Here is a 16,329-nt window from a genome sequence, read left to right on the forward strand (position 1 = left end):
AGTGGCATGGTGCGCCCCTTATCCTGTCCTAGTGGCATGGTGCGCCCCTTATCCTTTCCTAGTGGCATGATGCACCCCTTATCCTGTCCTAGTGGCACGGTGCGCCCCTTACCCTGCTCTAGTGGCATGGTGCTCCCCTTACCCTGCTCTAGTGGCACGGTGCGCCCCTTACCCTGTTCTAGTGGCATGGTGCACCCCTTATCCTGTCCTAGTGGCACGGTGCACCCCTTACCCTGCTCTATTGGCATAGTGCGCCCCTTATCCTGTCCTAGTGGCATGGTGCCCCCTTACCCTGCTCTAGTGGCATGGTGCGCCCCTTATCCTGTCCTAGTGGCATAGTGCGCCCCTTATCCTGTCCTAGTGGCATGGTGCACCCCTTATCCTGTCCTAGTGGCACGGTGCGCCCCTTACCCTGCTCTAGTGGCATGGTGCGCCCCTTATCCTGTCCTAGTGGCATAGTGCGCCCCTTATCCTGTCCTAGTGGCATAGTGCGCCCCTTATCCTGTCCTAGTGGCATGGTGCTCCCCTTACCCTGCTCTAGTGGCATGGTGCGCCCCTTATCCTGTCCTAGTGGCATGGTGCGCCCCTTACCCTGCTCTAGTGGCATGGTGCGCCCCTTATCCTGTCCTAGTGGCATAGTGCGCCCCTTACCCTGCTCTAGTGGCATGGTGCGCCCCTTATCCTGTCCTAGTGGCATGGTGCGCCCCTTATCCTGTCCTAGTGGCATGGTGCGCCCCTTATCCTGTCCTAGTGGCATGGTGCGCCCCTTATCCTGTCCTAGTGGCATGGTGCGCCCCTTATCCTTTCCTAGTGGCATGATGCACCCCTTATCCTGTCCTAGTGGCACGGTGCGCCCCTTACCCTGCTCTAGTGGCATGGTGCTCCCCTTACCCTGCTCTAGTGGCACGGTGCGCCCCTTACCCTGTTCTAGTGGCATGGTGCACCCCTTATCCTGTCCTAGTGGCACGGTGCACCCCTTACCCTGCTCTATTGGCATAGTGCGCCCCTTATCCTGTCCTAGTGGCATGGTGCCCCCTTACCCTGCTCTAGTGGCATGGTGCGCCCCTTATCCTGTCCTAGTGGCATGGTGCGCCCCTTATCCTGTCCTAGTGGCATGGTGCGCCCCTTATCCTGTCCTAGTGGCATGGTGCGCCCCTTATCCTGTCCTAGTGGCATGGTGCGCCCCTTATCCTGTCCTAGTGGCATGGTGCGCCCCTTATCCTGTCCTAGTGGCATGGTGCGCCCCTTATCCTGTCCTAGTGGCATGGTGCGCCCCTTATCCTGTCCTAGTGGCATAGTGCGCCCCTTATCCTGTCCTAGTGGCATAGTGCGCCCCTTATCCTGTCCTAGTGGCGTGGTGCACCCCTTACCCTGCTCTAGTGGCGTGGTGCGCCCCTTACCCTGCTCTAGTGGCACGGTGCGCCCCTTACCCTGCTCTAGTGGCATGGTGCCCCCCTTACCCTGCTCTAGTGGCATGGTGCGCCCCTTATCCTGTCCTAGTGGCATGGTGCGCCCCTTATCCTGTCCTAGTGGCATGGTGCACCCCTTATCCTGTCCTAGTGGCACGGTGCGCCCCTTACCCTGCTCTAGTGGCATGGTGCGCCCCTTATCCTGTCCTAGTGGCATAGTGCGCCCCTTATCCTGTCCTAGTGGCATAGTGCGCCCCTTATCCTGTCCTAGTGGCATGGTGCTCCCCTTACCCTGCTCTAGTGGCATGGTGCGCCCCTTATCCTGTCCTAGTGGCATGGTGCGCCCCTTATCCTGTCCTAGTGGCATAGTGCGCCCCTTATCCTGTCCTAGTGGCATAGTGCGCCCCTTATCCTGTCCTAGTGGCATAGTGCGCCCCTTATCCTGTCCTAGTGGCATAGTGCGCCCCTTATCCTGTCCTAGTGGCATAGTGCGCCCCTTATCCTGTCCTAGTGGCATAGTGCGCCCCTTATCCTGTCCTAGTGGCATAGTGCGCCCCTTATCCTGTCCTAGTGGCATAGTGCGCCCCTTACATAAATCCTTTATATGTTCATCAATGGAGATGACATTATTCCTGAAATAAAAGCAACTGATTGTACATTGTTGTGTAGTGCTCATCTCCAGTGTATAGAGTTATTTCTATATCAGGTATTAATGTTTTCTGCTCCAATTATCAAGATTTAGTTTATAATTCTATCTTTTTACCTTTGCTCCGGTTGTAAGGCTACATGCGCACGTGTGCGCTCTGCACCGCACCTAAAAGGTGCGCTTCAGAGAGCAGCTGAAAAGCTCCGTTCTGAAGCGCATGGTGCCGGCAGAGAACGTGCGCTCTGCATGCAGCTCCTGCCATAGACAGAGCAGGGGCTGCCGGCAAAGCGCACGGAAGAAGTGACATGTCACTTCTTAGAACGCGCGCTCCAGGCAGCAGCCGACGCGCTGCGCTCTAAGACGCCACGTGCGCACAGCCCCTGCACAATCTACATAGACTGTGCAGGGGACGCAGGACGCATGCAGTTACGCTGCGCTGCAGAACGCAGCGTAACTGCATGAATTACGCACACGTGCGCACATAGCCTAACAGTGTTTTAGTTTTTACACTTTTAGATAACTTTATCCATCTGGAATCCCCCTTGGATACAACACAGAGCTGCTGCCAGGAGACGGTGAATCAGAAACACGTGTGCTGTACATGAGTGAAAACCGCGTGTAACATACAATGCGTGACGTGTATGTGAGATACAGCATGTTTAGCACAGCGTATCTAACATGTGGCGTGCGTAGTATGCGGCGTGCACACCATGTGGCGTATCTAAAATGCGGCGTGCGTAACATGCGGCGTGCGAAACATGCGTCGTGCGTAACATGCGGCGTGCGTGTGAAACCTCCAAATATAAAAGTACAGGCGAACCTTTGTAGGTGTAAACTTGTCTGCAATTGCCCAAAAAACGAGCAAAACGCTGATCCATCGGGTGATGTATATTATATGTGAGAACAAAGCTGATGGTTCTCGGCAGCACAGTGACGCAGATTTACCAGTCACACATTTGGGCCCCACTTTGTCTCTGTATCTCGGGCCAGTTTTTGGTCTAATATTTGCAGAGATCGGTTGCATACCATTATATTGTACTCATTAGTCAGACAGGTTGGGGCAGATATAACACTATAAAACTGCTTCACCTCCGGATAAATCTAGGAGGTGCCATGTGTCCGCTGTGAGCCGCACCTATCAGGTGTGGTATGTGGTGGGTCCTCACAGAGGATGGCGTACAGGCCGGGCTGTGGGAGGCTCAGGAGTGGGTTTTACTGAGACAGGGTTCAATAGGATTATGTGAATGCATGGTAAGAGGGCTATGAATTGTAGGATTGCAGTGGTAAAGGGAGGTATGAATTGGAGGACTGCAGTGGTAAAGGGAGGTATGAATTGGAGGACTGCAGTGGTAAAGGGGGGTATGAATTGCAGGACTGCAGTGGTAAAGGGGGGGTATGAATAGCAGGATTGCAGTGGTAAAGGGGGGACGGTATGAATAGCAGTATTGCAGTGGTAAAGGGGGTTATGAAATGCAGTATTGCAGTGGTAAAGGGGGTTATGAAATGCAGTATTGCAGTGGTAAAGGGGGTTATGAAATGCAGGATTGCAGTGGTAAAGGGGGGGGTATGAATTGCAGGATTTCAGTGGTAAAGGGGGGTATGAATTGCAGTGGTAAAGGGGGGTATGAATTGCAGGATTGCAGTGGTAAAGGGGGGTATGAATAGCAGGATTGCAGTGGTAAAGGGGGGTATGAATAGCAGGATTGCAGTGGTAAAGGGGGGTATGAATAGCAGGATTGCAGTGGTAAAGGGGGGTATGAATAGCAGGATTGCAGTGTAAGGGGGCTATGAATAGCAGGATTGCAGTGGTAAAGGGGGGTATGAATAGCAGGATTGCAGTGGTAAAGGGGGGTATGAATAGCAGGATTGCAGTGGTAAAGGGGGTATGAATAGCAGGATTGCAGTGGTAAAGGGGGGTATGAATTGCAGGATTGCAGTGGTAAAGGGGGGTATGAATTGGAGGATTGCAGTGGTAAAGGGGGTTATGAATAGCAGGATTGCAGTGGTAAAGGGGGGTATGAATTGGAGGATTGCAGTGGTAAAGGGGGGGTATGAATAGCAGGATTGCAGTGGTAAAGGGGGGTATGAATTGCAGGATTGCAGTGGTAAAGGGGGGTATGAATTGCAGGATTGCAGTGGTAAAGGGGGTATGAATTGGAGGATTGCAGTGGTAAAGGGGGGTATGAATAGCAGGATTGCAGTGGTAAAGGGGGGTATGAATTGGAGGATTGCAGTGGTAAAGGGGGGTATGAATTGCAGGATTGCAGTGGTAAAGGGGGGTATGAATTGGAGGATTGCAGTGGTAAAGGGGGTATGAATAGCAGGATTGCAGTGGTGCAAGGGGAACGGTATGAATAGCAGGATTGCAGTGGTAAAGGGGGGTATGAATTGCAGAATTGCAGTGGTAACGGGGGGGGGTATGAATTGCAGGATTGCTGTGGTACAGGGGGACGGTATGAATAGCAGGATTGCAGTGGTGCAGGGAGGACGGTATGAATAGCAGGATTGCAGTGGTAAAGGCGGGTATGAATAGCAGGATTGCAGTGGTAAAGGGGGTATGAATAGCAGGATTGCAGTGGTGCAAGGGGGACGGTATGAATAGCAGGATTGCAGTGGTAAAGGGGGGTATGAATTGCAGAATTGCAGTGGTAACGGGGGGGGGGGGGGTATGAATTGCAGGATTGCAGTGGTGCAGGGAGGACGGTATGAATAGCAGGATTGCAGTGGTGCAGGGAGGACGGTATGAATAGCAGGATTGCAGTGGTAAAGGCGGGTATGAATAGCAGGATTGCAGTGGTAAAGGCGGGTATGAATTGCAGGATTGCAGTGGTAAAGGGGGGTATGAATAGCAGGATTGCAGTGGTAAAGGGGGGAATGAATTGCAGGATTGCAGTGGTAACGGGGGGGGGGGTATGAATAGCAGGATTGCAGTGGTAAAGGGGGGTATGAATTGCAGGATTGCAGTGGTAAAGGGGGGTATGAATTGCAGGATTGCAGTGGTGCAGGGAGGACGGTATGAATAGCAGGATTGCAGTGGTGCAGGGAGGACGGTATGAATAGCAGGATTGCAGTGGTAAAGGGGGGGTATGAATTGCAGGATTGCAGTGGTAACGGGGGGGGGGGGGGGGGTATGAATAGCAGGATTGCAGTGGTAAAGGGGGGGTATGAATAGCAGGATTGCAGTGGTAAAGGGGGGTATGAATAGCAGGATTGCAGTGGTAAAGGGGGGTATGAATTGCAGGATTGCAGTGGTAACGGGGGGGGGGTATGAATAGCAGGATTGCAGTGGTAAAGGGGGGGTATGAATTGCAGGATTGCAGTGGTAACGGGGGGGGGTATGAATAGCAGGATTGCAGTGGTAAAGGGGGGGGGTATGAATTGCAGGATTGCAGTGGTAACGGGGGGGGGGGGGTAAGAATAGCAGGATTGCAGTGGTAAAGGGGGGTATGAATTGCAGGATTGCAGTGGTAACGGGGGGGGGGTATGAATAGCAGGATTGCAGTGGTAAAGGGGGGGTATGAATTGCAGTATTGCAGTGGTAACGTGGGGGGTATGAATAGCAGGATTGCAGTGGTAAAGGGAGGGTATGAATAGCAGGATTGCAGTGGTAAAGGGGGGGTATGAATTGCAGGATTGCAGTGGTAACGGGGGGGGGTATGAATTGCAGGATTGCAGTGGTGAAGGGGGGGTATGAATAGCAGATTGCATTACCCGCTGCCAGCCAGTAGGTGGAGTAACGTGGGCTCCTGTACAGAGTATATGGAATCCTACCTATCGACACTAAACGGATGGATTCAGGGCAATAAACAGTTAATCGCTGAGACTCTCAGTCCTGATTCCTGCCTCTGAGGTAGAAGTTGCTGGACCAGTTTTTCCAGCAGTGATCACAGACACAAAAGATTTCCATGAATGGCCACAGCTAAAACATTGGGCCATCATTGTGTGACTTCAGTAGGGGGTCATCTTGTGTCCCCCTTCCATTATATCCCATCATAGGTATTGAGCTGCAGTACCAGATACAGCCTATGGCAAGGCGTGGCGCTATTTTAGGAGGAAAGTAGCTGTCTTTCAAATTCTAAATAATCCTTCAAGAATACTTGAGAATCAGTCTGATCAATGACTTTTGTCTTCTAGATGTCCGCAATGATGAAGTGTCACCATCGAAAACCAAGGAAAAATGGTCGCCCTCCTACTCCACCATTTCCACAAATAATGTAGTGGAACGAACAGGGAGCAATGAGTCCCAGATGGCACATGCCAATGTTTTCAGCAGTGGACATGAGGACGGCGTAGTGCTAGAACCAGTGCCATCCATCCATCCCGTCTCTGACCTGCCACTGTCTCCAGATCTTCCTCTCCCTCATCACGTCATAGACTCTATACAGATTCATGCAGACCTACAACAACCTGACGCAGATTCTGCTTATTCTTCTGTGTCCTACCGTGAGGAACATCAGCGTCATGTGACAATATCTCCTCCATCCCCCAGCATATCCAGCATGGGTAGGTCTCAGTGTGTCTGCTAATTTCTATAAAGGTCATTTGTGTAGTAATTGCAGAATATATCACCAGGCATTTGTCAAAGAGGAGACAATAACAATGTAATACAGATCTCTACAGCTTAGTGACGTAATATCCTTTTTAATATATTACAATATATAAAATGTATCTGTCAGATAGGTAGATATCAGAAGCTTCAGTGGTTTTTTTCTGTTCAATACTTTATATACTGGGCACCGCAATGGGGTCCACTTACACCCCTAATCAAGGTTTTAGGAAGTCATACTCTGATTTCTGTTGTGTTTTTGTTTTTTTTAACTACTTCTTTGTCACGGTGTAACCATATCATTTGCTGAATTTTTAGAGACAGATATGGGAGTCGATCCTGAGACAGGGGAACGTGCCATGGAATAACAGTGGCTTTCATGAAGTTGCAATGAATCGAGAACATCAATCTTGTGTATAACACTCAATGAGACCACAAACATAATAATGAGAATATCCAGCTGCCAATGAACAGTTGGTAAAGTATTCGCTTCTTGTGTCTCTTGAGTTGCCATCTTCACAAACTGTAAACACTGGACATTAACCATCAATGTTCTATGGGGAGACAGACCAATTTTACCTATTACGGAAGCCATTTCCCCACTAGACAGTAGAAGGACCCTGCTTGAAACCTTCAAGATGTGCTTTTTGTAAGACTTTGTTACAGATGGTCTGTTGGTGGCCAGAAGCTAAAATAACGACCACAATCAGACGCGTTTACGTAGGAAAATGGATTATTAATAAAAATAATAGGCCTCATGTATATGCACTACATCAGAAGAGGTCATCTTGTAGAGAGTTTTGCTTTGGGTGGAGGGAAGATGAGTTTTTTTCGTTTTAAAGGATTCTTGGTTTGGTGCATGGACCGACCAATGAGCACAAACTATGCGCGGGTCTCAATCTGAATTTGACAGTCATAAATGCCTATGAGACTGTTGAGTTTGACAGAAGACCCACAAACAATACTGTGCATTGGGGTCCATGCTCAGCCAGAGATCCATGGAAGTCTGCATGAGCCCTTAATTCAGTTTCAACATCCATGTTTAATCAGGTACAAGCCACATGCATGGGTATGGTCACGCGTGCGACATGTGTTTGCATACGTGTGACACGTATCAGAGAAAACACTGGTCTTTGAAATAAAAAGACTTTCTATACTCACCTGTATCCAGTGCTGCTTTCTTCGGCTCTGCTGTCACTTGCCTCTGCCCCCTGCTCATTATATTCATTGATTATTCACTGCACCTCGGACCTGGAAGCAGGAGCATCACTAGGGACAGCATCGCCGCTGACAGGTGAGTATCCAGTAAGCAGTGTGTGTGCAGTGATTCTAGAAGGTCATCCGAGTTCCCAATGAACTCTGATGACGCCCCCGCTACAGCAGGTGTCACGACGGTGACTTCACGGGTTCATCAGAGTTCATTGGGAACTCTGATGAGCTCCTGGGGTCACTGCACACACACTGCTTGCTGGATACTCACCTGTCACCGACGATGCTCCCGCTTCCAGGTCTGAGGTGCAATGAATATTCAATGAGCATAAGTAGTGGGGGTCAGGAGCGGGAGACAGCAGAGCCGAAGACCGCAGCGCTGGATGCAAGTAAATATAGAAAATATTTTTATTTCAAAGACACATGTTTTCTCCGCTACGTGTCACACGGATTTCATCAGTGTGCGATCTGTGTGACACCGCGATGTCGGAGAAAAAACGAACATGTCTCCATGTGTACGTGCGGGGCCACACAGTCCATGTGAAAACGTGGACGTGTGTGTAATTCCAGAGAATATCATGGGTACGTGTGGCATCTGTGTTAGAAATGAATGTCACACATACCTGAAACATGGACGTCTGAAACCGGCCTAAGTTTGTTACAAAAGCAGGTGACATTATCCATTTCATATCTCTTGACTTAAAGAATTTGTCCTGTTTTATATATAGTTTATTGAAACTAGAACATCATGTGATCATATTTTGTGTTGCTTGTTATGTACTAATTTCATCTCTAGGGACCGCCATGGGCACAAATCTGACCTCCAGGATTTTAAAAGCAGGTGACATCAATCCATTTCATATCTCTTGACTTAAACTATATTTTTAAAACCATATAAAATTCTTTATTAAAACTAGAACATCATGTGATCATGTCGTGTGTTGCATGTCATGTGTGAATTTAATCTGTAGGAACCGCCATGGGCACAACTGTGACCTCTAAGACGTACACATTTCAATAAACATGTACAAGTTAACAAACTACAAATAAGTTTGTGTTTACGCCGTTTTCACCACGGTTTAGGAAAGCTGTGCCTGTTTTGCTGCTATTCTAAGCAAAACAAAAGTAAGATATTCCCCGGCTGTTGAAGAAAACTTTGTGATATGGAGATCTTAAGCTGAAAGCAGACAAAAAAAAAACTTTTAGAAACTCCTTTTTATTGAAAGCAAAAGTTAAAAAACAAACAAAAAAAAGAAAAATTCAAGTAAAAGGATGTAAAAAAACAAAAAACAAAGAAATTAAACATCAGCAGCAATGGGGGAAAAAACCCCTGAACAGTGCAATAATGATAGAGAACCACAGATCGCCTTCTTTTTGGATTAGCCAATCAGAAGGCTGGAATGTCATGTGATGCAAAGTTTAAACATTTTATGCTTCACTTGTAATGTATGGATCCTGAGTAACAGTTTCTTCTCCAGTCACATCCAAACTGACAGAGGCATCCGAAACAGACCAATCGAATGGTGGATGCAGCTCTGGATGTGATTGGAGCATAAGACATCAAAATTAGACATATCGATTACGGCATTAAAAGTTTCTGAATTCAAAAGGCAGCAAGTCTTAAAGTCCACTGATCAATGTATACGGAGATGGCCAACCCCTACCAACCAATCAGCTTTCATTTTCTAGTATAAACTGAATTCTGATTGGTTGCTTTAATCGGAAAATTAAAGGCAGAAATCTGCAGGCTGTTACTGGCGACCAGGACTGTATGGCACTAGACTCCATGTGCGTAACTACCGCGGCCAAGAAGGCAGAATTCCTGGAGCATGAAACCTGAGGAAAGGGAAAAGTAATGGATGGAGCGGCCTCTTGTGCGTCTGCAGATGACTGAACCGCTCCTTATAATTGTGCCGTCCGGATTGCAGGTCCCTGAATTGGCGCAACCAGACACTGGGTATTGCGGTGTGAACGTCAGTATGTGCAAATCATGGGAGCAGGCGTCCATCTCCCGGCCCCTAGTTAATGGGCTCATAGGTGGAGTAAACTCTCTTCTTAAAGGAGATCACGATGGCTCCAACTATCAACAGCAGCAGCGGAGTCCCCAGCGCCACCGCCATGATACAGATCACCAGGGTGGAGAAAGAGTCACGAGGGGGGACGCCGTATCCCACCAGAGCCGACCTACAACCAGAAATACAGCCGTAATAAGCTGGTTACATAGATCAAAAAGAAGGGGGAAAGCGGAGGCAGAGGCGGGGAGGGGAAAGGGGAGGCAGAGGCGGGGAGGGGGAAGGGGAGGCAGAGGCGGGGGAGGGGAAAGGGGAGGCAGAGGCGGGGAGGGGAAAGGGGAGGCAGAGGCGGGGAGGGGAAAGGGGAGGCAGAGGCGGGGAGGGGGAAGGGGAGGCAGAGGCGGGGAGGGGGAAGGGGAGGCAGAGGCGGGGAGGGGGAAGGGGAGGCAGAGGCGGGGAGGGGGAAGGGGAGGCAGAGGCGGGGAGGGGGAAGGGGAGGCAGAGGCGGGGAGGGGAAAGGGGAGGCAGAGGCGGGGAGGGGAAAGGGGAGGCAGAGGCGGGGAGGGGGAAGGGGAGGCAGAGGCGGGGAGGGGGAAGGGGAGGCAGAGGCGGGGAGGGGGAAGGGGAGGCAGAGGCGGGGAGGGGGGAAGGGGAGGCAGAGGCGGGGAGGGGGAAGGGGAGGCAGAGGCGGGGAGGGGAAAGGGGAGGCAGAGGCGGGGAGGGGAAAGGGGAGGCAGAGGCGGGGAGGGGAAAGGGGAGGCAGAGGCGGGGAGGGGAAAGGGGAGGCAGAGGCGGGGAGGGGAAAGGGGAGGCAGAGGCGGGGAGGGGAAAGGGGAGGCAGAGGCGGGGAGGGGAAAGGGGAGGCAGAGGCGGGGAGGGGGAAGGGGAGGGGGAAGGGGAGGCAGGATGCAGGGAAAGAAAGCGGAAGGAAGGAAAGACAGAGGGGAAAGAAGGAAGGACACCTAGAGTGGAGAGGGGAAACGAGAATACATAGAGCATGGGGAGGGAGGTTCTACAACACAGAGTGGAAGGGAGGGAAGTAAAAGCCAGAGTGCCTAAGGGGGTAAAAAGGACACAGAGAGCAGAAGAGGGGAGGAAGGCGGGAGACAGAGAGGAGGGGGAAGGAAGGACATCAAGCGGAAAGGGGGGGGGGGAGAAGAGGGCAAGAAAGAACACAAGACAGAGTGGGACGGGGAAGAAGATCATGGCGCGTGGGTGAGGAAGGAAGGACACAAAGTGGAAGAGGGGGTGGGGGAGGGGAGAAACCAGGACGCAGAGAGACTACAGAAGGGGGGAACAGAGGGGAGGAGGGGGGATACAAAGAATGTAGGATGTGACGTGGGAAGGCAGAGAAGACAGGATGCAGAGACTGGGGGAGGGGGAAAAGGCAAGATGCAAAGACAATGAAAAAACGAGGTGAGCGGGAGGGGGGGGAGGAGAAGGACACAGGAGAGGGGAGAAGGCAGGACGCAGAGACTAGAGGAGGAGAGCAGGGGGAAGGGGCGCAGAATGAAGGAGTGGGGAGCAGGACACAGGCAGGGGGAAGGCAGGGCGCCAATACTTTGGGTAGACTCACCATCCCAGGAACATGTTTTTATCATAGAAGTCTCCTTCTGCGATCCCGAAGGACATGTTCAGAGCCTCCATGTTGTAGTGGTCGAGCAGCTGCTCTCCGTAGAAGGCCTGGATAATATGGGGGACGCCCAGGGTCTGGTTCACGTCCTGAGGGTCGTACACAACACATGGCAGCGAGTCTGACCTGGTGCCGTTCACTGACCCGTACGCCACAGACTTCCATTGGAAATAGCCCTGGGCATGGCTGGCATTGGGAGAGTCGGGCACCAGCTCCATCATCTGGGGAGAGGCAGAGGACCATACATTACAGCGGGCCGAGGTCTGCCCGGCCTCACCAGCTTTCTACCTTAGGATTAGTGAGGCCAGCGCTTCATACCTCAAAGATGGTGGGGGTGTACTCATCATCGATGGAGCGGACAGAGCGCACCTTCTTGTGTCCAGACTTCTTTTCCAGTGTGACCATCTCTAGAGCAAATCTGGACTGGTTTCCGCGGGGCTGGACCCCTGAGATGATGAACTCCAGCTTTGTGCAGTTGGCGGTGTGCAGGAGCCGCGGGGCGGAGGTGTCCCGTCCGGGTCTGTCGTACGCAGAAACCTGAGAGGATGGGTGACAGATATTAGGACTCTTAAAGGGCCAGTGCCTGACGCGCGCAGTATGGATGTAGCCGCCGTATCCAGACTCACCCTGAAGCTGACACTTCCATTTCTGAAGCTCCCGGTGGGATCCGATGCGTCGGCCCCGGACAGGCGGAAGGAGAGGGAGGAGGAATTGAGGGTGTTGTTGGCGTTCTCCCAGACAAAGCCGGACAGGTTGTAGGCGGGGTAGAAATACCGCTCTGCAGAGCCCGAGAAGTTGGCCGTGTTGTTTACGTCGTTATACTCGAATATCTGGGGAGAGAAGCCGATCATGTGATCAGGCAAAGCATCATGGGAAATTACTGAGGTTCAGAATATCCCCGCCACATACCCTGGTGAAGGAGAGGGCGGTGGAGTACAGCACGCTGGACGCTGGCTCTATGGCGATGGCTCCGGAGGGGTCCGGGGAGAGCAGCCGGCTCCAGTCGATCCGCAGCTCGCTGTGCTCGCTCTCCGTGTACACCAGCAGGACGCTGGGGGCCCCGATGCTGCTCCAGACGTAGTGAATGGTGCTGCCATTTCCCACCGCGCGGGTGTGCACCAAATTCACCGAGGCGTTAGGAAAGCCGGGGTTATACTGCAAGTAGATCTGCAAGAAGGAAACACAGTGTCATGGGGAAAGAGATCTGATAACTTACAGGAGCGGATCCCTGCCAGTGATGTCCTATAACCGGAGGACGGGAGCGGATCCCTGCCAGTGATGTCCTATAACTGCAGGAAAAGAGCGGATCCCTGCCAGTGATGTCCTATAACCAGAGGACGGGAGCGGATCCCTGCCAGTGATGTCCTATAACCGGAGGACGGGAGCGGATCCCTGCCAGTGATATCCTATAACCAGAGGGCGGGAGCGGATCCCTGCCAGTGATGTCCTATAACCAGAGGACGGGAGCGGATCCCTGCCAGTGATGTCCTATAACCAGAGGACGGGAGCGGATCCCTGCCACTGATGTCCTATAACTGCAGGACGAGAGTGGATCCCTGCCAGTGATGTCCTATAACCGGAGGACGGGAGCGGATCCCTGCCAGTGATGTCCTATAACCGGAGGACGGGAGCGGATCCCTGCCAGTGATGTCCTATAACCGGAGGACGGGAGCGGATCCCTGCCAGTGATGTCCTATAACCGGAGGACGGGAGCGGATCCCTGCCAGTGATGTCCTATAACTGCAGGAAAAGAGCGGATCCCTGCCAGTGATGTCCTATAACCAGAGGACGGGAGCGGATCCCTGCCAGTGATGTCCTATAACCGGAGGACGGGAGCGGATCCCTGCCAGTGATGTCCTATAACCGGAGGACGGGAGCGGATCCCTGCCAGTGATGTCCTATAACCGGAGGACGGGAGCGGATCCCTGCCAGTGATGTCCTATAACCAGAGGACGGGAGCAGATCCCTGCCAGTGATGTCCTATAACCAGAGGACGGGAGCAGATCCCTGCCAGTGATGTCCTATAACCAGAGGACGGGAGCAGATCCCTGCCAGTGATGTCCTATAACTGCAGGACGAGAGCGGATCCCTGCCAGTGATGTCCTATAACTACAGGATGAGAGCAAATCCCTGCCAGTGATGTCATATAACCAGAAGGCAAGAGCGGATCCCTGCCAGTGATGTCTAATAACTGCAGGACGAGAGTGGATCCCTGCCAGTGATGTCCTATAACTGCAGGACGGGAGCGGATCCCTGCCAGTGATGTCCTATAACCAGAGGACGGGAGCGGATCCCTGCAAGTAACGTCCTATAAACTGCAGGACGAGAGCGGATCTTGATCAGTAATGTCCTATAACTGGAGGAAGGGAGCAGATCCCTTGTCGGTAACCTCCTATAACCGGACGACGGGGGAGGATCCCTTGTCGGTAACCTCCTATAACCGGAGGACGGGAGCGGATCCCTTGTCGGTAACCTCCTATAACCGGAGGACGGGGCAGATCCCTTGTCGGTAACCTCCTATAACCGGAGGACGGGGGCAGATCCCTTGTCGGTAACCTCCTATAATCGGAGGACGGGGGCAGATCCCTATCAATGTCCTATAGCTGCAGGACGAGAGCGGATCTCCATCAGTAATCCTTCCTTATAGCTGGACAGGAGTTGATCCTCACCCGTGCCTGTACGTACACTGCTCTCAGTTCCCCTTGTTTTGGGATCTGTGGGCGGAGTCTCCACAGGAGGGGGAGGGGCTGCTGAGCTTTCACTTCTGGAGACGAGTGCTGCTCAGACCTCCACCCTCCATCTCCCGGGAGATCTCAGCCCTGTATCTATGGTAGAACTACAGCTCCCAGCATTACCACACAGCAGAACGGATGCTTTATAAACCATATACGGCCCCTTTAAGAAAACAGCCAGCAGCTGGTAACTACAAATCCCAGCCTGCCCCGCGAGCCCGACTCTGCACAACCGCCCAGACCTAGAAATCCCAGCCTGTCCTCACTCCAGCCAAAACACCGCGGAACTACAAGTCCCGGCATCACCGGCTAGAGAACAGCCAGGAAGCGGCTCTGCAGCCGCCCCGGGGCATCCTGGGAGTTGTAGTCTCGGCACATCACTATGCGGGGCACCTCAGTCTCTCACCTGCCGAGTCTCCTCGTCCTCGGGGGCCCCCAGAGCCGCGACCACCGCCAGCAGCAGCTGCAGCCAGACCGCCGCACGCATGACTGCGACCGTGCACCGCCGCAGCTTCCGGAGCAGCCACGTGACCGCCAGTCAGCTGACCGCCGCCGAAAGGGGAAAGCCAGAGCCGAAAGGGGCCGGGCCTATTTGTGGCGAGAAATAGCCAATAGCAGATTTGTGGATAACAGCTCCCTCTGGTGGGCGACGACCCTCATTACACTGTGGTCACCAGCAGAGGGAGCCATACCTCATTACACTGTGCTCACCAGCAGAGGGAGCCATACCTCATTACACTGTGCTCACCAGCAGAGGCAGCCACACCTCATTACACTGTGCTCACCAGCAGAGGGAGCTGTACCTCATTACACTGTGCTCACCAGCAGAGGGAGCCATACCTCATTACACCGTGCTCACCAGCAGAGGGAGCCATACCTCATTACACTGTGCTCACCAGCAGAGGGAGCTGTACCTCATTACACTGTGCTCACCAGCAGAGGCAGCCACACCTCATTACACTGTGCTCACCAGCAGAGGGAGCCATACCTCATTACACTGTGCTCACCAGCAGAGGGAGCCATACCTCATTACACCGTGCTCACCAGCAGAGGGAGCCACACCTCATTACACTGTACTCACCAGCAGAGGGAGCCATACCTCATTACACTGTGCTCACCAGCAGAGGGAGCCATACCTCATTACACTGTGCTCACCAGCAGAGGGAGCCATACCTCATTACACTGTGCTCACCAGCAGAGGGAGCCATACCTCATTACACTGTGCTCACCAGCAGAGGAAGCCATACCTCATTACACTGTGCTCACCAGCAGAGGGAGCCATACCTCATTACACTGTGCTCACCAGCAGAGGGAGCCATACCTCATTACACTGTGCTCACCAGCAGAGGGAGCCATACCTCATTACACTGTGCTCACCAGCAGAGGCAGCCACACCTCATTACACTGTGCTCACCAGCAGAGGGAGCCATACCTCATTACACCGTGCTCACCAGCAGAGGGAGCCACACCTCATTACACTGTACTCACCAGCAGAGGAAGCCATACCTCATTACACTGTGCTCACCAGCAGAGGGAGCCATACCTCATTACACTGTGCTCACCAGCAGAGGGAGCCACACCTCATTACACTGTGCTCACCAGCAGAGGGAGCCATACCTCATTACACTGTACTCACCAGCAGAGGGAGCCATACCTCATTACACTGTGCTCACCAGCAGAGGGAGCCATACCTCATTACACTGTGCTCACCAGCAGAGGGAGCCATACCTCATTACACTGTGCTCACCAGCAGAGGGAGCCATACCTCATTACACTGTGCTCACCAGCAGAGGGAGCCATACCTCATTACACTGTGCTCACCAGCAGAGGGAGCCATACCTCATTACACTGTGCTCACCAGCAGAGGGAGCCATACCTCATTACACTGTACTCACCAGCAGAGGGAGCCATACCTCATTACACTGTGCTCACCAGCAGAGGGAGCCATACCTCATTACACTGTGCTCACCAGCAGAGGGAGCCATACCTCATTACACTGTGCTCACCAGCAGAGGAAGCCATACCTCATTACACTGTGCTCACCAGCAGAGGGAGCCATACCTCATTACACTGTGCTCACCAGCAGAGACAGCCATACCTCATTACACTGCGCTCACCAGCAGAGGGAGCCATACCTCATTA

General features: G+C 52.6%; 1 protein-coding gene across 1 annotated transcript; it reads right to left on the minus strand.

Moving 5' to 3' along the window:
- Positions 1-9,007: 9,007 nt before the first annotated feature.
- GLMP (glycosylated lysosomal membrane protein) lies at positions 9,008-14,742 on the minus strand. Its single transcript, XM_075331129.1, has 6 exons — positions 14,594-14,742; positions 12,365-12,622; positions 12,082-12,285; positions 11,774-11,992; positions 11,399-11,676; positions 9,008-9,994 (listed from the first exon to the last, which is right to left on the minus strand). Exons 1-6 carry the CDS (start codon positions 14,672-14,674, stop codon positions 9,829-9,831), a joined length of 1,206 nt encoding a protein of 401 aa, XP_075187244.1. The 5' UTR covers positions 14,675-14,742; the 3' UTR covers positions 9,008-9,828.
- Positions 14,743-16,329: the final 1,587 nt, after the last annotated feature.

Source organism: Anomaloglossus baeobatrachus, chromosome 12 (genome assembly GCF_048569485.1).
Source record: "Anomaloglossus baeobatrachus isolate aAnoBae1 chromosome 12, aAnoBae1.hap1, whole genome shotgun sequence".
Classification (NCBI taxonomy): domain Eukaryota; kingdom Metazoa; phylum Chordata; class Amphibia; order Anura; family Aromobatidae; genus Anomaloglossus; species Anomaloglossus baeobatrachus.